We start from the raw sequence: 26,494 nt of genomic DNA, 5'->3' as shown, positions 1-26,494 counted from the left end.
TGGGTTTTTACCTGGAGTTTGGATGATGTATGGAGCCAGGAGTTTGGTCCTTTTCTTCTCATAGCCCTTCTGTGTAATGTCACCTGTAAAAGATCACAGACCAGTGACTTCACTTACAGACAGGGCATGATAAGGCGAATCGAGTTATATTTGAAAGGATTAGAATAAAGTCATCAGTTCATTTCTTGTCAACAGTACTAACATTCAGCATCTTTTTTTCTATTGTGTTACATAACTGATTTCTATATTCTTGATCAAATGTGTGATTTTTTTAAAAGTAAAAAAGACCCATCTAATACACTGAACACTTCTGACTGATCTACGTTCTCTGATGTGTCTCAAAGTGATCTATCACCACATCTTCAAACACAACAATGGTGATAGAGCAACAGAGAGGGGAGAGACAGGTAAAACAAAATGTAAACGAGAAGGTGGAAACACAGATGGATGCACACAGTTGTTGCAGTAATCTCCGGAGATAGCTGAGGGCGTAACAGCTGTGGCTCGGTTCCAGCCTCGAGTACGCCACAAAACGGGGAAAAACAAGGCAGGACTAAATTTGGAAAAGTACGGAAGCGTGGGCAAGAGATGGGATGATTCAGAGACACAGAGAGAAAACAGAGGCGTGAAAGCTGAGGATAGGAAAGGTGTGAGACACACAGAGAAAACCGGAAAAGGACGAGAGCACAGAGGAGGAACTGACTGGGGTGAGTGACAGTGCATCCAGAGGACAGAAGAGGAGGAATGTCCACTCACAAGTGTTAGAAGAGAAAAATGTCCCTCCAGTCCCCCCTGCCGACAGCCAATCTGCATCTTCCTCCACCCCACTAGAGGCCGACTGAGGTTCTCCGCTGGCCCTAAAGCTATGCAGTTACTCTGCCAAATTCCTCTGTGGGCAAAGCTATCAGATTTTCAGACTAAAAATCCATCTGGAGAGCCTGCACTTTATTCCGTATGTCCACCAATGGCTGCCCTGTCCACTCTTCATCATTAAAGCGTAACTCTCGCCAAAATGCAACCTAGGGTCTTTTTGTGAAGAGTTACACTTTAAAGGTCCCATGGCATGAAAATTTCACTTTGAGGTTTTTTAACATTAATATGCGTTCCCCCAACCTGCCTATGGTCCCCCATTGGCTAGAAACGTTGATAGGTGTAAACCGAGCCCTGGGTATCCTGCTCTGCCTTTGAGAAAATGAAAGCTCAGATGGGCCGATCTGGAATCTTGCTCCTTATGGGTTAGGGTTATAAGGTCATAAGGAGCAAGGTTACCTCCCCTTTCTCTGCTTTGCTCGTTCAGAGAATTTGGCTCACCCATGAGAGAGAGACATCATGGCTTTCAAACGAGCAAAGTGGCAGTTGGTCAAGGCCACACCCCCACCCTCCACCTTGCCCCCCCCCTCTCTCCTCCTCAATAGCTACTGACACAGAAATGGCACATCCTAAGGAAAGCTCATTGTGGGACTGGCTCTAGTGGCTGTAATTCTGCACCAAGGCTGAATTTTGGGAAAGAGACTTCAGATACAGTATTAGGGGACCACTAAGGTCTATATAAAAGCATCCAAAGAGGACCATGTCATGGGACCTTTAAGAATGGCTCGATAACACAGTTACTTAAAGTATGTATAAGTGAAAAAGTCCTGTATAAAAAAAAGTCCAAACAGAAAACTAAACTTCCACTGTTTGTGTAGTAACCCTGGCTTCTTTCCACTCAGTGTGATATTGGCCAGTGTGACCGGTGATCCCATTTTGTGACCATCTGTGACTCTTTTGCAGTTGTATCATCTCCTGGAGCTCTGATAGTTAATCCCTGATTAAAAAATTATGCTGCTTAGACACACAGTGATGAAAGCTTAAAGCTGTATGCCACTGGTGTCGCCTCTTCCCAGTTACACCACAGAGGACAATAGAGATTAGATGAGGATGTTCTTGGCACACTGACACAGGTGAACAACTGCATATAGCACAGCCCTGGGAGCTGGGCGATATAGGTTTATCCATCACAATATTAATAAAAATATATCAATACGAAAAGGACAGTTCTGCTTTACTACGACTTTGGTCTAATTGTTGGTTTGGCCAGAAAACATGAGCCGTCCCACAATCAGACAATTTGTAAGGAGGTTACAGTTTAGACAAGAATGAACTTTTAAATTTGATCTACAATTCCACAACAACTGGGCAAACTCTATCTACAGAGGAAGATAATGTGCTATGATTGAAAGCTACAGAAGAGCTACTAAATGGACCTTGTAATGAAATTGTGTCAACTGCTGTTTCAGGTCAAGAATGGGCTTTCAATCTCAACAATTGCCAGATTATCTAAACCACTTTATATGGACATAAAACCAAATCTGAACACTAGTCACCTTTTTTGGTCTTTGAAATAAGTTCCGCTAACCTTGGACTTTGTTTAAAACCTGCATGACTGTCCTACCACTTGTGTTTCTTACCCTGTCGTAACTCTGTTTTACAGAAATGTTGTGTTCCCAGATCTGAGAACATTTTTATTGTTATTAATAGGATTAATGGTCAGTTGCCTTAATTATAAGCATGTACAAATATCACCAGATGGCAAATATATACCAACAAATAGTCTTCACACAAGTCAAACAAAAAACTTTAAAAACAAAAACTAATTGTGATAGTTTTTAACACAATTTGCTTGGAATCTTTACTTGTGGACAGTAATAAATAGCAAAATAACGTATGATCGTATCATCTCGATACAACTCCACGAAAGACACAACACAGATCCAACTCTACATTCAAACACTGATTGGTCATCTAAGCTTTAATTATAACATATTTACATCCATAACAGTTCTTTAGCACCCAGCAACATGTCAGCAAATTACACAGACGAGCTGACAAAAATGAGAGTGCTCATGTTTAGAGGACATCGCCTGAGAGCCCACTTCAACACAATATCTACTCGGGGACTTCTGAGGAAAAAAGGGAGAAAAAGCAAACACTTCCATAAGTAATGCATGAACGGTACAGTTGGCCTCGCTCAGTCACATGATTTATTTTTAGTTCATGTGAACAGGCAGTTTCTCTGCAGAAAGACACACAGGGAGAGAGATAAGGGAGGGTTAGGTTTATGGAGTCGGTGATGGGGGAGGGGCTGACGTGGCATTAAATGAATCTCAATGTAATCACTCGTCCATCTGGATGATTTGAAATAGATGTTTTTTTATGGTTGCATCATCAGATCCAAGCAGATTCCAGCAGTGGGAACTGAAGAGTTAAAACTCTTTAAAGGGGTGCATCCGATCAGTGAACTACCTGTGAACAGAGCTGCACAATCATACAGTAAATGAAAATGTGACGAAACTGGCAACTGGAATATGAGCAAAATTAAAGAAGCCTTTATAATATGTTTATTTTTATTCAGGGCACTTTGAGAAGCCTGAGCTGTATCTAGTGTATGAAAGGTGCTTTTCAAATAAATCTTATTCTTTTGCAGTAACTTATTTCAGGCGAGAATCTGTTCCTGTCTGCTAACAATTTACAGTCAAATAAACATTCAAAGAGATCTGCTTATGAGGCGAAGCACAGCTCTGCTGAGGTGATGAGGGCCTCACTTGTTAACTCACTTTCTCACAGTGACCCAGTCATGTCTGTCTGATGGTGGAGGTCACAATCAAACCATTTCAGTGACAAGTGCAACAGTCCGGCTTTGCACGAAGCTGCCACAGTTCTCCTCTTTCGTCTCGGTTTGACAAATGCATTGGTGAAAAAGTCTCATTCACCTCGGAGCGTTTGTTTGATTTTTCCACAATGTGCAGAGAGAAACATCAAAGCTGTGCCTTCTCCCAGCCCCGTACACTCTCACACTCGCTAGCCTCAGATTATTTGAATTGCAGCGAGACTGCTCTCTCCTTCTACCCCACGGGCACTTTGTCTGAATAGTAATTAGCTACCAACCTCTATTCTCTTTCCCTGCTTTTTTCCTCCCCCTCATCACATCTCATTCAGTTGCTTTTTCAGAATAACAGCTTAAACACACCTGCTCGGCGAAAATGATCCAAACAAGTTAAATTATTACGGGGAAAACAGGTACTTCCAGCTTTTATCTCACAGAAAACCGACAATTTCAGCAAGATTTGAAGATAAGATGTCACACAACACCATGTTAGGCTCCAAGACAGATCTTTCAAATGTTATAAGACTTTAGTTATGTGTCAGGCAAAAGGCTAACATTTTCCAGAACAAAGAATGACATATGGGCCCCCTCTGTGTGGTACTGTGCCATCTCTGCATTTGTTGTGAATTATTACAATTGTGTTATTTTTATGAGGGGGTTTTGATATTTACACACACACACACACACACACACACACACACACACACACACACACATTGCCTGTAAGGGAGGATGTCATGTTTTCCAGTATTCAATTTTGCATCCTCAGACAAAGTTTTCCTGCTACCAAATCCAGCTATTTTTCTTTTTTTTTAATAAAAAATAAATATATATATATATATATATATATATATATATATATATATATATATATATATATATATATATATATATATAAAAATAAGAGAGTCAACTGTCATATAACACACCGTCCTCACAATTAAGGTCATTGTGTAGCATAAAGTCAAAATAAAAAGTGATTTGACAATTACATTTGGGATCATATCTTATCTACATAATGTGGCATGTCAGGTGTGTGTCAATGCATGTGTATACCTGCTGTGTGCTTGTGAATGAGCAAAAATCTCAGGGGAGGAGCCGACAGTTCACTGTGCATGTCGAAACGGGACTCCAAGCGTGTTAACAACAACACGCAGGTTAATGTGTGATTGACTTTTAGGGTGATAGCATAGACCACATTCAAAACTTAAATCTTTATTAATGCCCTAAGCATCCACCATTTTACTCTTATCTCCCTTTAGGTAGCTTTATAGTTGGAAAAATCATCTTATGTCACACTTTTGTTCCAGCTCTTCATTCAAGCTCTAATGTTTAGACTGTGTGAAACATTCAAACCATCTGTGCATTTTCGTGGTGGCATCATTGCATCAAATATTCTGTGCATCATTTTATACACATTTTCCCAAAAACATATTATTTGGTATTTTTGAACTTACCACAAAGAGTCTTAAAAAATGCTCCAAAACGTCCCTTTCTCATTGCTTAGGTCAAGACAGTTGACAGGGAATGGTGTCAGTATGACAATAAATTAGTAGGTGTCCATATTTTTGAGGACCTCTCTTGGACCCTCAACACTGGTCAAGATGGCTAGTCTGGATCAATGGAAGTACATCCGAGGTGTGGCTCACTCGCCAGATGTCTGGCTTTGTTCCTTACCTTCCGCTCTCTGTTCGTTGCTGTTCTCAAAATCAAAAAAACGAAAACAACAAATTTCGAGCTTGCAAGCCACACGCTGTTTTGAATAACATTTTAAATTGTGCAATAAGGCAGGCCTGCTTGTTTTTTTCATGCATGATTGTTTACGCCAATATATATGTAACTGAGATGTTTTGGCGGGATTGATGTGGATGAAGTACACACTGGTAAGAGCAAATTACTTTTAACCATGTATCCAGCTAATTTAAATAGCTCATGTTACTGTATTGTATGAACAGTTAACTTCATTTAATAATTTACTTTCTTTAGCGGGGTGCAAATGTTCAATTAAAACAAGTTCCTTCCCGAGACCATTTTGCAGAGCCGCCATGATTGCATCCGGAACTTAGCGCCGCCCAAGACGATTGTGATTGGTTTAAAAAAATGCAAACAACCCAGAGAGATTTTTTTGTGGTGTAGCCAGACCTTACTCCACAGCGCTGTGTAGCGGCAATGCGAGACTAACGCTACAGTCACATTAGCTACAAAAGTCAGCGACACACACTCGCTTGATGGGCATTCCTGGGCGTGCCTAGCCTACTCCTGGTTGTTTGGCAAAAGTAAACAGAAATTCTCTGGTGCTACCTTCAAGCACGTCCCAGTAGCAGTAGCATGCTATTGCTTAGTATCTGCAAGAGGTCTTACAAGTCACTTCATCTTGAATGATTTTCTTCGACTCGAGCTGAACTCGAACAACCAACGTACATACATCACGCTGCCCTCACGCTGACTTCATTCTGATTCGGCAGTCGCTTTGTCGCATCGCTCAGCATTTGCATAAAATAGACTTCTTGTCTATTTTGGCCCTGCCTTGCTCGTGGCAGCGGCAAGCTCGTCACTTGTCGCTGGTAAAACGGCCACTCCCATTGAAATGAATGGTAGCCTGTCGCTTTGTCCCTGTCTCTTGTAGCTAATGTGACTGAGGGGTAAGAAGGCTCACCAGTGTCTATTTTTCTACGGCTCTTTTCTCTTTCTGAGGAGACTGTTGTTTGTGGGGGGGGCTGCCCTAAGTTCACCACCCCAACACACATCTTCCTCAGTGACAGAACATTTTTTTCCAACCCTGACCAACACATACTGTACCTACCCCCAACCACTGAACAATTTCACCAGGACTGTGTATGCACCAATACTCATATAATTTCTTCCAGCTGTTTATTCTGTATATAATGTCTATAATTAGCATAACTTGTACTTACAGTACAATCTGCACTTTATATTTTATACTTAATACTTACACTGCCTACTGATACTGCTGCATATGCTCTGCTGTTTATACCGTATATATCTTAACGTATTCATTACACACTGTCGATACTGTTTATTTACTGCTAATACTGTACAGTATATATCCAGCATATTCATATCCACCCCTTACTGTCTATATTATTTATTATGTATATTACAACTAGACATTATGTATAATACTACTGTTTCTTGAACTTCTGGTTAGGTGCTAAACTGCATTTCATTGTTTTAGTGCCAGTACTCCGTGCAATGACAATAAAGTTGAATCTAATGTTATTATTCTTTCACCATGCATTATAGTTCATAAGGAAAAGATATGCATGTACATATATTGACTTAGACAATAAAACTGGTATTACAGGTATTGGTGAGTGAAAGAAGTGCTTTAAAAAAGCCTGAAGCCCTAACACACACACACACACACACACACACACACACACACACACACACACACACACACACACACACACACACACACACGCAATTTCTCTGCAGGTCTCAAGTGATTCTCTCCTTCTGGTGTACCAGGCAGGGTGTGCCCAACTCAGGTAACAGAATGATTAATGTTTCACTCCACACACTCATTAAACTCAACTCCAACAGGGAGTGACGACACACACACAGACACACAGACACACACACACACACGCACACACACACACACACACACACACACACACACACACACCCCTCTTCAGGGCCAGTAGAAGTAATGACAGGGGTTACAAAGCATAAGAGCAAAGACGTGCATCCAGTTAACTGAAAAGAAGAAGTGACTCAGGCAGTGCCTCCCTTCCACCTTCTGTTTTTTTCTTCTCTGTGCACAGTAGACAAAATGAAAGAGGAGGGGGTGGCTGACACACCTACTACACACACACACACACACACACACACACACACACACACACACACACACACACACACACACACACACACACACACACACACACACACTTAGTGGCAAAGCTGTTACGTTGGCAACATGACACCTACAAGAGCATATTTTCCTGTGGGATAATATGTAAACCAAGTGATATGGATGTCTCTGAAGCACAGAAACATTCTGTGGTATGTATTGTTTTTTTTGTTTTTTTTTATTACTATCAAATAAAATTACCAAGTAATGGAGAAAAAGGTGTAAAATGCTGCCTGTAAAGTTCGAGAGACTTATTCATTGTCTCTGTCACTTAAGGAGATCTCAGATTCCACAGTCAAGTCTTTTTGAATTTGTACAGCCCACTTCCACCTACAATGTCTCAGTGTGCTTTACAGGCCCACAATAGCAATGGTTCCTGCCCAACCACTCTAGAACGACAAGAAAAAAACTATTTAAAAAACACCACAGCATATAAGGGGGAAAAAAAATGGAAGAAACATCAAGAGATGACACTCAAAACCACTAACTGCAACAGGAGCAATAGGTGGATGAAAAGACATTTACACAAATGAATGTAAAGCTTTTACAGTAAGTAGAAAAACTACATAAAATGTTGGTGAGGTTGATGAGGTCCCCCTCATCAACTCATAAAATCACAGGATGTCCAGGTTTATTACCAGGATGGATACCTTCACTGGCTTTTATTAGTTAAATTAATAACTACCTGAGCTGAGATACCTGGAAAATACAACATGGTCACATATTTTCTGACTTTATGAGTTGATGAGGATCGCCTGGATGCCTGGACCTGCATGCTATGCTTTATGGGATACTGAGGTCTGCAAAGGATACACACAGGTTGTACATTTGTACTGTCAGGCAAGAAACAGCTACATTTCTCCACCACATTTGGAGCAGCCTTTGAACAGCTTGTCGACGAGTTTTGACAGAGACCTCATGTTTCCTCTGTAATGGTTTTAACCGCTTAGCAGCACTCAATTGTGTAACTGTATGTGCAGCTCCAACATTTGGCTGTTGTAATCTGGAAAGGCTTTATGGAGAATTTACAAAGTGAAAGTGTTTGTGTACGCGGGGGGGTTGGGGGCAGGGTGTGGGGGCACCACATGGTCCGTATCCATAGAAACCAGACCCATGTGGTGCTGCATGAGGGAACATGAGATGTAAAACCATGGTGACGATACAGGACAGCGCCATACGATGAGGGCGGTCACATGGAATGCAATACGAAGCAATAAGAAATGAAGAGTGAGATTATATTACATTTACAAAAGGAAGCCTGTTTGTCATTCAATTTACAGATAATTAATCGACAACAAATCATTAAAGTTGTTTATCAAGCAACAATGCTAAACATTCACTGGTTTCAGCTTCTCATATGTGAGAATTCACTTCTTTTCTCATTGTTAACTGAATATATTTGGGTTTGGGACTGTTGATCAGACAAAACAAAAAATCAATATGAAGATGTCAGGAACATTTTGATTAGGGCTGCAACAAACAATTATATAATTATCACTGACAAATCTGCCAGTCATTTATTTAAGTAATCAAATCAGACAAAAGTGGAAGATGCCCCTCATCTTTTGTGTCGACCAGCTATCTAAAACCCCAAATTATTCAATTTACGATACCAAAACAAAAAAAGGCACATCCTCAATTTGTTTGACATTTTCATTTGATGAAAAGATTTTAACTGTGATCAAAATTGTTAATAGCCAATGTATTTTTTGTCAATCAACTAATTGTGTCAGCCCAATTATATGACTTCCTGAAATATTAACGCACTGACAATTAAAATTATTATTACTTGCGACCCTTGTTCATTAGCACTCACAACTCACGTACAAGTGAGCGCGATCTGTTAACATGTAAGCTAGAGAGAAACTTTGATGAAATGGCAGAGGACTCACTGGTGCAGTCAGAAGCACATACTACTTCCACTTGGCATTTTTTAATAATAAATAATTCAGTGAACAGCATAGTGACCTGGCCACTACTTATTCCTGCACTGTCATTTCTTTCCATCCTTTTAGCTACAAGCTGTAGATGTAAGAGAACAAATAGATCAGAGGAAGGTTGATTCGAATACCAGAAGGTTTAGTAAAGCACAGCTTTAAAGCAAGAAGAGGTTGACAGCCCACATGCAGGTCACTGTTGACTTGGAGGTGAGGTGGTTCAGCTACCCAGCTGACAGTGCGTGTCTGTGCGGAGGTGTGCACTTGAGTCTCATCTAAATTATTTAGTCTTTTTTGTATACAAGGCTTCAATGCATCCCCAGTGTTTGTGTGTGCACGGTGAAATTAGACACACATGGTGTTATATAATACTACCAATTCATTTCCAAAAATATAAGAAGAGAACAATTGCATCCTGTTGTGTTGTTTCTGTGTAAGGCTGGGTATCGAACTTCGATACTTTTAGGCACCAACCGAATTTCCTCCATTGTATTGAGTATCACCAAATTTCAATACCCGAGAAGTAAATCTCATCAGCGTCGGTGAGCCAATAAGCATGCAGCATGCTTCTACCAAGATCTAATTATGCTGGTGATTGGCTGTCTACACGTTGTTGAGGCATGCAGGAAAAACTCTACGTTACGCACAGAGACGGGGCTCACGTGTGTGTGTTGTTGTATTTTGAGAGGCTTGACTACAGTGTGCGTCACATAGGTGTTAAAAATGTTGTTTAAAAATAAATTAAAAAGGTTTGTACCGTAATGTTATTTCTTTTTTATTTATTTTATAAAAATTGGTATCGAAAAAAAAGTATCGTTCAGGAACCGGTACCAGTATCGTACATTTTTTAACGATACCCAGCCCTACAGAAGAAACCCTCTTTTTGTGGTGTAAAACCAAGTCTGTGGCCTGAAGCACTGACTGGAGATCAGCTCCTCTGCAACAGTTAATGAGCTTCTAAATAGATACGCTAAATCAGCATGCTTCCTGTCCCTGTCAATGCTGCGTGTAAACACATGCATGAATAACTACTTACGTAAGCATGGCACACACACAGCCCAGTGTTTTCCAGAGCCCATCAGCCCTTAAGGATACATTTGGTGATATTGTTCTTTTTTTTATTGTCAAAAAATCCCATGAAAAGATGAAAACTAGCAATGAACTGATCCTACTAACAAGTATCCAGTATGTCTATGTATCCAGTTTATTCCTCTGTGCCATAGACCTCCACTGTTATCCAAAAAATCAGTGGGCCAAATCTTTTTACTGGGTGACATGTTCCTTTGTTATAAGCACTGTAGTTCATTTCCCACTAAGGCTGCAACTAACAATTATTTTCATTTTTGATTCATCTGCAGACTATTTTCTCAATTCATTGTTTTTGCTATCATTTATGACAAATAAAAGCATCAAATCCTCACATGGCAAATGTTTGGTATTTTTGCTAAATGACAACAAATGTATCAAATTAGTTTCTGATTTATTTTCTGTCGATCGACTAATTGTTTCAGCTCTAGATCCCACAGACATCATCCAGCTTCCATAAATACTCACTAGTGCACTAACTGTATATTAATCCAAGGCTGCAGTACTTACTCCTCTTTGAGAAATGTTTGCTAGAAATGTCAGTGCCCAGCTGTTATAGGAAATAAAAAAAGAAACAATATATTTGTGAACCATTTTAAAAAATTAACATCTGAACAAATGGGCTTGAGGCGGAGTGCCACAGACGAGGTTGTAAAGCTGAAATTTATTGAAAGTCGGCTAATGCATTGTTTTTTTTTTTTTATGGACTTGTTAATAAGTAAAGTGTTGAATAACGGCAGCCTGACAGATAGAGAGAAGGCAGTGGTGGTGTCAGGTGGGTGGGAGAGAGAGAGATCCCCAGCAGCAGTCCTGGCCCAGAGTGACTCACAGGCTAAATGAGCCAGGCATGTTGCCCCCTGATGCTCTGACCTAGATTGAGAGACGCAGGCAGGACCGTAATCTCTCATTTCCCTCCCTCTCTTTTAGTATGGAAAACCTGCCTCTCCACAGCAGCAGCAGAAGCAGACAGGCAGCAGGATGGATGTTAGTCACTAGAATATCCACACATCCACTTATCAGCACGGGCAGTTACAGCAGAGAGCGAGACAGCAATCAAATTAAGGAGTACAGAAAATGACTACATGTAGGCTAGCTATGCAATCTGTGAAGAGCTGTTGACTTGACTGAACATGTGATACATTTATAGTCATTGACAGGGACTGTGCAAATGGCATGAATCATAGGTTATGAGTAGGGCTATGTATCATTTGAAATGTATCGATACTGGTGTCAATACGACATTCGAGTTTCAACACCAATATGGTTTTAGCCATGCTAGTGGCTCTAGGGACAGCAGTGACGGCCTGTTGGTCTGTCGACTAGTGTTGGATAGATTGCCGTGCCATTTGGTGCAGACGTTTATGTTCCCCTCAAAATGAATTTCAACGTCGGTGATACTCTGAGTTGCTCTCTAGCGCCACCATCAGGGCAGAATTTAGATGTGTCCAATACTTTGCTTTATGACCAAATATCTGCAAAATAACGACATTCCCATCAGCCTCAGCTGTACCTGCTAATTAGCACATGCTAGCATGCTAACACGCTAAACCAAGATGAACATGCTAAACATCAGTATGTAGCATTGCTGCACTGACGTACTGGCTCCATTGAAATGAATGAGAGGGCTGTGTGCTCAAATTGGTCTGAACGCAGTCTTAATCTTGGAGAAACCCTACTTTAAAGAATATCTACAAGATGTTTTTTTTCATTTTCATTCACAACAAAAGAAGCCAAACTTCTCAAATGTTAAATGCTGTCTAAACACAAGCAGCCATACAATAACTTTGCAGAATAAAATACAGTCCACATTTGGAAAAATGATAATACAAATCAGTACATATCTGACTAGATGAAAGAATAAAATGAATCTGACATGTATTGCCAACTTTCAGTACTTGACTGTTTTCTACTGTGTTAGACACATGATCGATACCATACACTGCCTGTTGTCTTCTGTGAACAGCATCTGTATAAGAAAATCATCTGTGGTCATTGTCACACACTCAATGTAAACACAGGAGCTGCAGATACTACGATGCCGACACACTCCCAAGCTGAGCAGCTTAAACTGTTGTGGTTCAGTGCTCTAAATTCCAGTCCAGCTCAATCACCAAGTCTTTGATCCCCTCAATGGCTTTCTTAGTGCCCTTACAGTCAGGGAGGGTAGTAGTAGGTGGAGTTGCTCTTTCTCTCTCACATACACACACACTTAGACAGACAGACAGACACACAGACACACACACACACACACACACACACACAAATTGCTCTGGAAAAAAACTGCTGATGCATCCCATGTATCGGGACAACAATGGGGTGATTGTTGCCATGTAAAAGATATCCATGAGAAGGTTTCAAACTTATTGGGCAGCCAGATGCTGCTCGCCTTGTCCCGTCAGCGTTGAGCAGACGGCGAACACACATCATTAGGCTAGAAGACGTGGATACAGGAGCAGGGCATCTGGATACCACCGGGCCTTTTTTATTAGCAAAAACGTTGTCTGTGATCTAAAGTTACAAATGATGGAGCCATCGTCCTCAGGAGAGGTTCAGTCACTCTGGGGGTGTCACCTTAACACTCACACTTTAGACTCAAAAACATTAAGACTATCACAGATGAATCTGACTGTCCTCATGTCTGATTGTTCTGTCAATAGGCTTCAGCTGCTCCAGTGAGACCATCTGACCAGAGCAAAGCAGCAGCTGTCTCCAAGCTGTTAAACAGCAGAAACACTGAAGACTATAAAGAGACTTGAACTCAATCCTGACTCGAGTCAATTGTATTACCTTGAGACCTGATAAGACATATGATGGGAATTACTTAAGAAACCTGACTTGGATTAGATGACAGATTTCTCATTTACTCTTACTTTGCAAAAATAACCAGTAGTGTTGAAACGATTAGTCCAATTTTCAGATTTTCGACAGAAAATTAAATCTTGACAACTTTTATAAATTGAGTAATCATCTCTGTTTTCACAACAAGCAATTTGACGATGGAACCTTCGGGGCATTGAACATGTAATGGACATTTTTGACAATTTTCTTCAGAAATAATTATTGCTAATGACAATAATCATAAGTTGCAGCCCTAATATCCAGTTATAAACCTGTGTGTTTTACAAAGTGAATAAAAGATAAAACTGAAATTAGTTTTCAGTCTTAAATCTTCAACTGACTGTATCTACTCGTTTTATTACAGATACTAAATTGGCTCTAGACTGTTATAATATATTTTCACTATAGACTTGATTCAAAAACTCACCATTTCACATTCAAAAGCTCATTATTTGTACTCTATGACGTAGCATTAAACACATTTTTAATATTACGTTAAACAAACAAAACAAGGGCTTTTGCAATAATACCACAGTGCTCAAACAATAATCCACATCAGGTAAATTAATCGGTTACTGTAACTGCCTTACATCCCTGACAAATGACTGAGTAATGCGTAGGGTAAATATTGTTATTAATCTACAATTACCGTATTCCATATTGTACACTTGATTACACAGTGATTTCCCATCATCCACTGCCTTTCACCCATGTCAAGTGAGTTAAACACAGGGTGAACATCCCCTCCTCCATTATCCAGTCTCATTATCACACAGTTAATTGGTGTCTATTAATAACCACAACACACGCTCAACTCTGCAGTAGCTCAGGTCAAAGCATAGCATGGCCCCACTCTGTATAATGAATGACATGCAGTCAAAGTAAACTGATACATTCAAACAATAGGTAGCCTATTGCTTCGTTTAACAACAAGTGTTCACATATTGTAGTTTACATTAGAGGCCTGAGCTTGGTTGTACTGTAAGATACTGAAGTGGAAAAAGTGACAGGTGGAACAATCATTGAGATCCACAGCCGGTTGTCCAGGTAACACTGACAGTTTGTCTGTTCAAATCTTTAAACACATGTCCTGAAAGATTTGTTGCCTTGTCATGAATGAGAGTAAATGTAAAAATATCAAAAATATTCCAGACACTAGGTTCTGTTACTATTATTATTAGTTACTAACTAAAATGAATAAAATAGGCTGAACAAGTGCACAGTAATGATGGCTGTTTCCACCTGGGTTTTCTCATGTGATGTTTAGTTTCACCTGTTCTTTTACATGGGCAGGACAGTGCCAGGTATCTGTGTGTGTCTGTGGTGCAAGAGGAGACTGAGGCATTATTAGTGGCCCATGCACCCCCGCTGCTTGGCTCTCCAAGGGAAACATAACATTACTCATCCACCCCCGAGCACCTGAGAGCTGCACAGCAATAATCAAGCTGCTGCACTGTGATTCACAGTGTGAGGAGGAGACTTGCACAACAGCCATGTTCCCCATTTCCCACAGTAATTCGTATAAAACAAATAACCCTCCCATATCTGCTGCAGTTTCAGAGTTCAGGCTCTGAGAGCAGCGGAGTATCGGAGGCGCCAAAGCATCATTTAGTGTCCACTGATGTCTGCACACAAAAACACACACACACAGGCCGTCTGGGATGACAAACTTGACCCATTTTCCTCAGGAGTGTAGGCTATATGCTTAAATAGCTGTGATGAGTATATGCAGGCAAATAATGTGAATCAAAATAAGAACATGGAGGAGATAGAAAAGACTAAACATGCCAGATTACTAAAATAAACACACATTTGTTCATAAAGTGTGTCGCAAACTACGCAAATAAATTCGTTAATGTACAATAAAAGCAACAAGGATAGTTGATGGAGAAATGACAGCTTAAAAAAAGGAGGTCAGTGGGTTTTTTTTTTTTATCATTTGTTGTAGTCGTGTCCGGATCCGCTGCAGCAGCACCGAGTCTCACCCAGCTGACACAGAGCGACTGTTTGCGGAGGATTTCATGTAAACATGCTCAAGATCCACAGTTTTGCATTGCTTACCGCCGCGGCTCAAACTATTAAACGCACTGTATGGATACCTTACCTTCGGATAGCTCCAGATCCAACTCCGCCAGCTGGTCCCTGACCTCTTTAGGCAGAGCCGACAGATCAACGCGGCGGTCGGCCATCGTTGGAAGCACAAGAGCCTGCGGGATGTTTGCGATATCTCGGTTGACGGCAAGTACAGTTCAGCATTCATGAAGCTAAGAACACAAAATCAAGTGGTGGTGTTTACTCCATCTTCGTGACTCCCCGACACCGCCATGACTGTGGAGATGAACAACTCGCCTGAGGAGTCAGTCACATGACAGGACGGTGGATAAAAAGCAGACTCTCTGCTCCCTCTGCTGTTGTGTTTTTACAGCTGCATTCCTCCAGATTCCTCACCTGCCTCCCTCCCCTCAGGTGGAAACTAGCCCCAGTCTGTGCCTCTCATGAATTACCATTAAAGACCGGAATCACAGTTCCGATTTTCCGAAAGATAACCTCAGTGTGAGCGTTGAAAAATCCTTAAAAGTCCTTTAACAACCCTCACTGCTGTTCTGGATGTATTTTCACAATAAAAAAATTAAAAAAGATCTTTACAACCACCTGGATTTATTGATTTAGTCTGCTGCACAATAAAAGACAAAATAATATATTTAACGGTACTGCCAACCAAACAAATATGGCAGCCAGAAATGTCAGCGCTAAATTTGTAGCCTACAACTTGAAATAAAATGAAAAAGTTTTATTATCCGAACCATCAGGGACACTCAACTTGCTTTGCCAGGTGGCACTTTTGGAAAATGACATGAAGTCAGGGGGCAGTTAATAAATATTATTAGATAAAAACAACCTGCAGCAGCAGGAAGTCCTGCATAGTTCAGGTGTATGCAAGGGCGTTTTTTAGGATTTCAGGACATTCCGGGCTTTCTGTACGGACTCACAGTGAGTCACTCACTTGCCCAGGGGATCCTCCCCTGGCACTTTTTCATATGAAAATAAATTGATTCACACTGGAATTTATTGAATGCAAAAAAGCATAAAAATAGTTTATATACATATATATATACACATATATATCAATCCAGGAGTGGGCTTGTGAGATGACTAGAGTGGCAGCGTTTAAAAAAATATCATATAAACGGTTTGCAAGATTGAATGCCTACACTAGAAAATGGGGGAAAGTACTTAAGCTTTCTGGAGGGCTCTAAGAAGCCGGGAGAGGAGTAGGCTATACTAAGTGCGTATTGTTTTATCACATATACATAATGTTTATTTGGTTTGCAGTTTGTTGTCTATTTTGTTATTATTTTATCGTATTGTCTTGCATATTATGTTATTTCATCTAGTCTTAATTTTTGTCTAAGGAAGCGTTGAGAACGAGAGGGGGAGTTCGGGGTGTGTGTTTATGTTGTGAGCTGTACGTTTTGTGTTTAGTTTAAAAAATAAATAAAAAAACTGTTAATCATTAAATAAAAACTGCATTTGTGGCCACAAGGAGGCAGTGGAAAGAAGCTGTAAACACAACTCTGACATTTTATCAACTTAAAATTTAAATAGCAAACCTGTTAGCATGCAGTTGCTTATTTACACATCCAGCATGCTATGTATCTGCTGGATGTGTACAACAGATACAGAGCAACATTATCATTCATATGCAGTCACATTTCTGGCCATGTAGTATTCACACTCCTTTTAGTTCTGTTTTTGCTCTTCGCCAACTCCTGAGAGAAATATCTGGCTCTTAAGTTGCTAAATGCTCCACTATGTTCACAAACATGTTGTTACTGTCTGTTTGCTGTTTGGGGCAGCAAGTGTACGATGGGTTTTTAAGAGCTTTTATGCCGAAAACAGCTGCCTGCTTAGGCCAAATGACACCATGAGAGCGGTGTGAGACTGAATCTGAACAGTTAAGTTGTGGACGTAAAACTAAAAGAATGAGCAGGAAGATGCTACATGTAAAACTCTTCACCAAGCTGAGGGGAAGTGCAGAGTTAGTGATAAAAGAGTTAATCACGTTAAGGAATTAGTAGTAATTCAATTCAATTCTATTTATAGTATCAAATCATAACAAGAGTTATCTCAAGACAATTTACAGATAGAGTAGGTCTAGACCACACTATAATTTACAAAGACCCAACAATACCAGTAATTCCCCCGAGAGCAAGCATTTAGTGCGACAGTGGCAAGGAAAAACTCCCCTGGGGAGAAACCTCAGACAGACCCAGGCTCTTGGTAGGCGGTGTCTGGCGGTGCCGGTTGGGGGTGTGATGAACAGTGGCAATAATAGTCATAATAAAGATAATGGAACTATGACCAAAAATAGTAGGTGTAGTAGTTCATGGCGTAGCAGGGCACTGCAGGGTGTTACAGGGTGTAGTAGTTGTAGTTAAGTAAGTAGTCAAATTATATATTTTTTTTGTATGAAAAGAAATTAATTTAAGAAGTTTTAAGGATTTTGGATTTAGGACAGTGGTACATGTTGTTGAACAACCCTCTGGTTAATTTTTTTTTTCTCGGAAAAGCGGAAAATACGCGAGAGGCGCAAACTGGGGATAAACATGCTGATGAGCATTTCTTTTTCATTAATTTATTTTATTATTTGCCCGAGACAACTTATTCATTAGTTGAGACTATACACAAGTATTTTTCCCATCCTAAAGCCTGAGTATTTGACAAACTCTCCTCATACAGATATCAAAGACATTTTTTTCATGTGGTTCAACCTGTGTTAAACGCATAAAAACATCTAAGCTCTTTAACAAAATAAAAAAAGGGACAACCTAATCATATGATGGAAAAAAAGCCTGACATGCTCACAGAAAAAAATAAACATGTTAAAACAATGACATGTTATTTAAAAAAAAAAAACAACAGAGTGACAAGGGAAATAAACATGATAGCTGTGGAAGTACACTGCGGTATAAAATAATCTGAAGCACCTTGCACAACTAGTGAAGTTGACTTCATGATACAAGACAGCTTTTCAAATGTAGGAAAGCACCCAAGACTAGAACATCTGTAATTCTCTACAGATGTGCACTAATCAACATTCATTCAAGAATACTCATCTTCACATTTTCTCTCACTCACCTCATAACTTTAGCTTTCAACCGAAATGGACCAAACCCCTCTCAGTGGCTGGGCTACACACGACAAATAAATGCAAGAACATTGATATTCAATAGAAAAATATATTGCACTGCTCTCTTTTCCTCAACTAAAATGCCAGGGTAAATGATTTAAAATCTATTATATTTGATTATCATTTAAAGGACTTCCAAAGCTAACTATTTCAAGAGTGTTACATTAGGACAGAGGATGGAATCCTTCCATAACAAGGACCGTTTTTGTATCAGTAATTTGATGTTTTAAAACAGAAGAAAAGCAGATCGATAAACAGTGATATTATGATGAAGCACAAACAAACAGTGGTATTCTTCAGCCTTCCATGCAGTCAAAAGGGTTTGATACATACACAACTAATGTAATGACATCCATTCCAAATAGGTTAAAACTGATGGTACAAAGTCAGGCACACTCTCACAGGGTAAACTGTGTACACATTTGGTTTGTTATGCACTCGGCTGACTAAACCGTCATGTGTACTTACGGAGAATTAACTCAAAAGGGAAACACAGACAGAGAACTAAAGGACAGACTAAAACATAAACATGAAAAGAGCATAAAGAAAAACTTTCCAGGCTGCCATTTCCTGAAATCAGCCAGCCAATCTCTCACCGTACTTTCACTGCATCAAACATTATGTCGAAGACCAGTATCAGGCATAAAAATCTCTTCATACAAATGAAAAATACAAGTAAAATTGTCAGCCTGGAAAGCAACCAACCGTATCACAGCCAACGTGTGGGACTGAAGTTGGACTAAAGCTGCATTTTGTAAGATAAATGAAAATAAACTTTTTGACATTAAAAAGTTGTCATTCATACTTTTCATTCCAATCTAAAACCTTTTCCAACTGTCACGACTGAACAAGAAATGACCCCAAACCCTGCAGAGTGAGCGTCCGGCGTGTTATTCATATTTATATACAGAGAGTGACAAAGCGTCTCTTAACGGGGAGCCTTGCTGGGACTGGAGGGTTGACGGAGGCACTGTGCCGTGTCTTTGTGTGATTATCATTGGCTGTGAGAGGACGAGAATATCTTAGTCTGGGGTGGGGTTTAAGGGCGGGTCCCTCTTTTCAAATGCTTTGCACCAGTCCGGCCGCCACTCGAGTTTATACTGGCTACCTGCGTCAGCACATCATCTTGGGGCTGAGTCCGACTGCATCGCCATGACGACCCCTCCCGGCTGACCCGATCCCATGCCGGCCAAGACCGACATTGCCACCGCCTCTGCAGCGCGGACGCTCAGCCCGTTGATGGTGGCCCCTGGACTGGAGGCCAAGGCGGGGGGTGACGGCCCGTGCTGGATAACTGCCGCTGGGGAGCCGATGGGTTCACTGGAAGTATCCCTGGAGGTTTCCTCTCCTCCTGCAGCTAGAGAGAGAGAAAGAAACATTCACCCTTAAGAGAGGTGAGCGAGTAAAAAGAATGCATTAGATGGATGAGATGATAGATGGATCCTGACAAAAGTAGTGATACAGTGTGGGAAGCTCGCTGGTAAGCTCCATGGTTACCTAAGAAAGCTGCCTTCTTTTGCATAACAGTGACCGGGCAGTCTTTGTGGGCCAGGAGGAGCTGCTTCAGCTGAGCCACCTCGTTCCTCAGTAGGCTTACTTCATTCTGATGGCAACACAGAACACACAGCACCCAAAATCATTTCCAGCACGATCCAATCTGTGTTCATGTTCAAATTACAGACACAACCATGGAGTGACGGGGAAAAGGGAAGACTCACCGTCAAAGACACATTCATGTTGGCAAGATCATCTGCCTTCTTCTCTAAAGAGTTTACCCACAGCTTTCGTTTTTGCCTGCAGCGGGATGCAGCGGCCCGGTTTCTCTCCAGGAAGCGCTCCCTCCTCTCGTCAGGGTCCATCTCTGAAGCTCGCCGCCGCCGGCCTCCTGTTGGCTGAGCAGGGGACACCTGGGGAATGAGAAGGTGGAGGCAGTGCAGTGAATACTTTCAGGTTACATGCATGACCTAAGTTTTGCACATGTTGATGATTTTTTTGCTTTTCCTCAAAAAGGCACAAGCATTACGCAATGAGGCATACAAAGTTTTAAATTTTTTGCCATTTGTAGTTTTAAGAACAAAAAGGAGTGCTATGGGCTAATAGCAGACCCAGAGACAGTATGTAGGGCTGAAAGGTGAGCTTTCATTCAGAAGTAACACAACATTGTCTATAGCACTGTGGCCCTGGCGGTGGAAGCAGGGAGCACAGCTCAGCCTGCTGGGGAAGTTTTTTGCGGGGTTTTTCTGTTTTTCTTTGAGTTTTTGGCAGAGAACAAAAAATTCCTTGTTGAATCTGAAATAAATGAAAGGAAATCATTTCCAACATTCCTTTATTGAACAAATTGAACATTGACTTGAATATAAAAGGCAGCACTAAAAAAGAATGATAGTTAAAAGAGAATATCAGTATAGAATAAGAATAACTAACAAAAAAAATCTCTCAGCGTCTTCCGCGACATGTTGCAGCCTTTCGCGATGTGTTTATTGCGCCAGTTAATATTGCGGTGCCGATAAAAAAACGATATATTGTGCAGCCCTAGTTGCCGTTATGAATAAAATAAATGAAATAAAGCTTCTGTGTCTGAAAACTACACTATACCAGTAAATAACCCAGGTGAATCCAAACATGCAACTTTACCAGAGAAGGCAACCACTTTCAAGACAGTGCAGCCCAGTCTTATCAAGTGAAAATGATCAAAACTACTTCTGCAGCATAAACTGCCTCTCTGCAGTCCATCTTCAATATTTGATCAATATGTTCCAAATACTTATTTAGGCTAAGGGGGTGAGACTGGTACCCATGTCATTGTATACATTCATGTCAATAAAAGGTTCCCTGGACACTGTAGGCATTTATGCAGCATGTGTATTACCTGTGGTTGGGCAGGTGATGGTGCATCAGAGTTTTGAGTGGGCTGTTGGCTGTGTTCCTGTCTCTGGGGGACAGCAGGGATAGATCCTGCCCCCCCACCAGCCCCATCTTGTGCTCCGGGGCCCTGGTGACTTAGAGCTGCCTTCAGCCGCTACAAAGACACACAGACGACACTCCATGTAGGTCATTTGACTTTAAGCTCACTAAAAATGTGCTGTATTACATGTGGTGAAATTTGCTAGCTTGGGAAAACGCTGACAAACTTCCGGCAAATTTGAGATTTGCTCTGCAAGTCAGTATGGCCAAGAGTCCATTCAAGCCCATTTCCAATGTTTCCAAATCGAGGCACCAATCACAACCGCTGAGGCGGGCTTTACACGATGACGATAGCGCAGCGATGGCAAGCAGCTTTTTGTTTACATTTAAGTCACCCTGCCCCCAAGTTGGTCTGATTGGTTGAAGGACTATCCAATTGCGCCCAGAGGCATTTGAGCGGCGTCCGTTTGAGTGACGCCCTTTCGGAAATGGGCTGTGGATGAAGCTTGCCCAGACCCACTCTCAGTTACAACTAAGAAGGGTCTGGTGTCAACCAGGCTAGAAATTTGCATCACTATTTTACAAAATGTAAAAAATGAGTTTATATAAATTAACACTGTTTTTCAGAGCCAGCAGGCTACGAAATTACGTAAATATGAATAACCATCTCACCATCTTGGTCTCAGAGTGCAGACTATACCCAGACGGGGAGGATGAGCCACTGCTGGCCCCACCAACTGGAGGTCCTGGAATCCCAGGGATGTTAGGCACAGAGTTCACTGGCCTCGCGAGCTCCGCATTACAACAAATACACAAGAGCGAGAGAGAAACAGACAGAATATGGTAAATATAAAGAAAAATCATTAAAAAAAAGTATCATTTGTTATAGATTTGTTCCAAGTTTTGAAAATGACTTACAGATATAACTGAGGTCATCTGCACAGGACTGGGCAGGAGAGGGATTGTCTGCCCATTGGGGAGGTGCCTCACCAGTGGATACGCGCTTGTTGGGGAGCTGTTGACATAATCAGATACTTGTTAATGGCTGCTCCTTCCTTCTGTGCCTATTGACAAAATACAGATTGAGAGTCAGGTTCACAAATTATTTTATTTTGCCAAGGTGTGTGGCACCAATATCACCAACTACCCAGGAGCCCAGTGATGGCCATGACCTTATTTGTAGCTTGCAATATACCAGATCTAAAACTTTTTGACAATAAGATAGCCAATAATCTCATAGCCAATAAATCTTTCCACTTATTCAGAGCTTCATTTTCCCACCAAGCTAATATCAAACAACTCCCCAACACCGATATTTTCTATGTACATTTTCCTCGGAACTACTTCAGTTTTAAGATGTTTTACAAATAGCGCCCCAGGCCTCAAGAAATGTAGACAACAGGAACACACTGTAGTTTACCCAAGCTGTCTGTTGGAGGGCGGGGCTTGCGTGATGACAGATGTTGGAGATGGCAGAGTTGGGTGTAGTGCGTCATTGCTCAGGTGAAGGGGAAGAGAACCTGGACGCACGATGGTTGGAGTGGGGGCAGAGCTTGGCACAGGCTTTGTCACAATCTCCTGTTGACAAATCAAACAGTACCATATATTTCCCATAAATAATGCATTCTGTCTGCTTAAAAAGGGAACCAATAATTGATGTTTAACTGGCAAGTCTTAGGCGTCCGGTATACTCGCCGCAGCCGACCTGTTGCGCGCCAATGTGACGTCATGGGAGCGCCATAACTATTTATACTCGTGCGTGGTGGTCGCGACAATAGTTGCAGTCTTCTCCTGAACAGAGGTGTTGCTAATGAGGAAAGGCTACCGACTTTGCTATTTCTACGGACTAGAAGAAGAAGAAAAAGGTAAACAATGGCAGAACTGGCAGCAGCATTGACGTCAATGTTTAGATTTGATTCGATGACCTACTTCGTCGGATCAAGCCTTTCATTCACCATAAAAGAACTCATCTTAACCCAGTAAGTTTACAAGAGAGACTTGCTCAACAAGATCTACGTCATTTTGACGTCACATTGGCGCGCGACAGGTCGGCTGCGGCGACTGTAAAAAGGCCTTTAGTCAAGTCTTGCAAGCCACACATAAGCACAGATTGTGGCAATGTGTTGTACCTTGCCTCTCACCCTTGAGTCTCCACTGTTGTCTGACATGCTGGAGGAGGAATCTGGACTTCCGGGAGAGGAAGAATCCACCTGTAAAGTACCCTCATCCTCATTTTTTACTTCTGACGGCGTTTGTAAAGGTGCAGCCTGAGCAGAGAGCAGAAGATGAATATACCCTTTCAGATCATCTAAAATAATGAAATGGTCATATTATTTTATTTTTTTTATCCGATGACCTGACGTTTGCCATTCATTTAACGTGTGCAATCATTCTTTTTCTCACCGGGTGTTTTGTCCTCTGGTCGTCTTCGTGTGCTTTGGAAAACTCCTGTTCAAAGGAGCTGGCTAGCTCATTAAATAGCCCAACCTCCTCACAGTTCTTCAGGAAACGTGTGGGTGTAGGAGTCTGGTCTGCAAAAAAAAAAAAGAGAGCATATAATATTAGCCAAGAGGTTAAAAGGACAGAATTGTGTCCTTCCCAACAAACATCACTGCAGTATATCAATACAGGTCTTCAGAGCATTAAATTGATTACTCTCTTGTTCTGCTTCATTTAACACATACTAATGTAAATGGTAATGTCATTACCTGCAATGATAACAGAGTCTGTCCTGGCAGGACCAAATTTTAATGTCATTTCATGTTTGTGTTTGTGGACCGACAGATGGTCTTCATTCGTGAATCTCTGCAAAACAACAACAACAAAGCAAATGTGAGGCAGCACCAACTCCCTCTCTAACTAGTTGCTAAGCCTTTTTGTTAGAAAATGTAGACATTCACTCACACAAGGTCTTCTTTGTTTTCTTTATTTGATTTATAGTTCCAATATCAATTGACAAAGACAAGGAATTGTACTTAGCATTGCATTAATGTGTTATCAAATGACAACTAATTAAGATAATTACTGAATGTACACATAACTTGTTTTATTCTAAATGTACAGTGTTGATGTTAACATGATGAAAATGAATTGAGCCCTTATTAATATGAGCAAGTAAAAAACCCAATGTATATTTGTTGTTAACCTTGTCAACTCTCCATTCTAGAGTACTGACCTGATAGGCCAGTTTGAACTGGAGAGGTGGGCTCTCATGCTATATATGTGAGTGGAATGAGAGAGAATGGACTGGTTATTGAGGAGCAGCACCAGAACTGTTTTGAGCAGAGTAAAGAGGTGTTCCCTTTGTGTTTTTTGGAAGACTAATAATACAAGTCTGCCTATTTCTCCAGCACACCTTCCTGCCAGTCTGATGTTTTGTCTTCCTCAAGTTTCCTCTGAGCTACCCTGCACCTCACCTTACAACAGCAGATAAGAACAATAAAGTATTAATGTAAAGAACATAAGTGTAGCCTCAGTGTGTCTGTGTTTCTGACAAATAATTCATCAAAAGAACTGATGATGTGAGATTAATGATAACACCTGCTTTCTGTGCAGATGGTCCACAGTGAGGTAGGGCTTGATCACTGTCTACTATGTTGGCATTTGTTAGCTAAATTGCAGTGAGCCCATGTAATAAGAAAGAGGCGATGATTTGTTTCAGATTTCTGGGCTGCGTAATCAAAGGTGTAAAATGTAAAGAGAGTGAAAGTGGGCGTTATAGAGGTATGCATATAAAATATTGAGTTCAGAAATCATACCTGCCCACATCCAGGGGCAGTGCATACAAAAGGTCGATCATCCCCCATCTCAGACAAATGTTCTGCAGAAGAGAGCAAATAACAGAGCAACTTGTTATCAGCTGTATTCATGTATGCATATGGAGGCATTCAAACAGCTGATGCTAAAGTTACTTAGACACAATGTATCAACAGTAAGGGTTGAATGCTGAATGTTTCTGGCTTTAAACCACTGACAACGATTACCCAGAAGCAACTGGCTGACCAGAAAATACTCTAATGTCACTGTCTATTAATATTCCTGTATGTTAGCTAGCTTGTGTTTTAACTTGCTAATGTATCAACCTGCAGCATCAGTCTATATAACATGACTGCTACGCACCAGTTGATAACTACAATCAGTTTAGCGCTATTAATTGCATTTGCTCACCTGTCACCAAGAAGGTAGAAAAACGTCCTAGTGACAACTGGTTAGGAGGTAAACAGGCCGAAAACGGTCGGCCTGTTTGGAACATCTGCTTTGCTCTCGGTCTGGGAAACTCGGGGACTAGCTGGCGCTTAACGGGAACGATGAGGCAGTAGAGCCAAAGCAAGCTACCATGCAACCTACCCCAGTGTCATTACGGCATTGGCGCTAGTTGGCTATCAACTGTCGAGGTCGTTCGGCTATTCAGCTAGTTTGGTGGCTTAGGTTACGGACAGTGGACAGGTTAAGTGCCAATTATTTGGCTAGCTGTGAGTTTATTAGAGATGGGCCTTAAGCTAGCATAACCTTATTGCTAACCACGCCGACATATTTTGTTTTCGAAACCTGACAGCAGTGTCATTATAACGAACGCGGAAGCTAACATCGTGGTAACTAATAACAGATAACGGATGACCGGATACGCCCCGCAAAACGGACATTACAATATAGCTACCAGTCACAACACAGCTAGCTATCTCATCTAATGCTAACTGCTAATCGAAGCTTCGTTTCTTACCTTGTGCTAACGTTAGCACGCTAATGCTTACGAAAGCTGTGCTCACAAACCAACCTACGATCTTATGAAAACATCACGTTTCATGAACATTGACTGAATATACTTCGCAAAATATCACATTTTACGGTAGATTATCCGAAATGTGACTAAACTTACCCGACGTTGAGACAGCCTCTTGACTCCCCCCCCACCCTGCTCCGGGCAGTGCTGTTGCTGCTATTGCTACTGCACTGCCTGACTGTTGTTGACACCCTGACACTTCCATTAGCAAAACACCGCGAGAGCTGAAACA

At 41.1% G+C, this 26,494-nt stretch overlaps 2 protein-coding genes across 10 annotated transcripts in view; both read right to left on the bottom strand.

Moving 5' to 3' along the window:
* The window catches only part of dip2bb (disco-interacting protein 2 homolog Bb), a 44,945-nt gene extending 29,169 nt beyond the window's left edge, over window positions 1-15,776 (bottom strand). For 5 of the 6 annotated variants that reach the window (XM_031321179.2, XM_031321199.2, XM_031321186.2 and 2 more), the window contains exons 1-2: window positions 15,492-15,774; window positions 12-83 (exon numbers count right to left, since the gene is read on the bottom strand). In XM_031321179.2, the coding sequence (XP_031177039.1) occupies window positions 12-83; window positions 15,492-15,576 (157 nt within the window). In that variant the 5' untranslated portion in view covers window positions 15,577-15,774. Of the gene's footprint in view, window positions 1-11; window positions 84-15,491 lie in introns of all 6 variants that reach the window. The other variant, XM_031321210.2, reaches the window with a different exon arrangement.
* Window positions 15,777-18,011: 2,235 nt separating this feature from the next.
* Window positions 18,012-26,489, bottom strand: atf7b (activating transcription factor 7b). 4 transcript variants are annotated; one of them, XM_031321238.2, is made up of 13 exons: window positions 26,359-26,489; window positions 25,241-25,302; window positions 24,658-24,696; window positions 24,191-24,287; window positions 23,886-24,013; window positions 23,612-23,749; window positions 22,903-23,060; window positions 22,401-22,497; window positions 22,155-22,274; window positions 21,448-21,597; window positions 20,297-20,485; window positions 20,076-20,181; window positions 18,012-19,935 (listed from the first exon to the last, which is right to left on the bottom strand). In XM_031321238.2, exons 1-13 carry the CDS (start codon window positions 26,465-26,467, stop codon window positions 19,700-19,702), a joined length of 1,629 nt encoding a protein of 542 aa, XP_031177098.1. In that variant the 5' UTR covers window positions 26,468-26,489; the 3' UTR covers window positions 18,012-19,699. The 4 variants fall into 4 exon arrangements, with proteins under 4 accessions (XP_031177098.1, XP_031177104.1, XP_031177120.1 ...); XM_031321244.2 differs by having other exon boundaries at window positions 23,624-23,749; XM_031321260.2 differs by having other exon boundaries at window positions 18,012-19,962; window positions 26,359-26,488.
* Window positions 26,490-26,494: the final 5 nt, after the last annotated feature.

The sequence above is a fragment of the Sander lucioperca genome, chromosome 6 (genome assembly GCF_008315115.2).
Source record: "Sander lucioperca isolate FBNREF2018 chromosome 6, SLUC_FBN_1.2, whole genome shotgun sequence".
NCBI classification, from domain to species: domain Eukaryota; kingdom Metazoa; phylum Chordata; class Actinopteri; order Perciformes; family Percidae; genus Sander; species Sander lucioperca.
The sequence above is the reverse complement of the archived record's forward strand: the minus strand, read 5'-3'. Positions and strand labels throughout refer to the sequence as shown.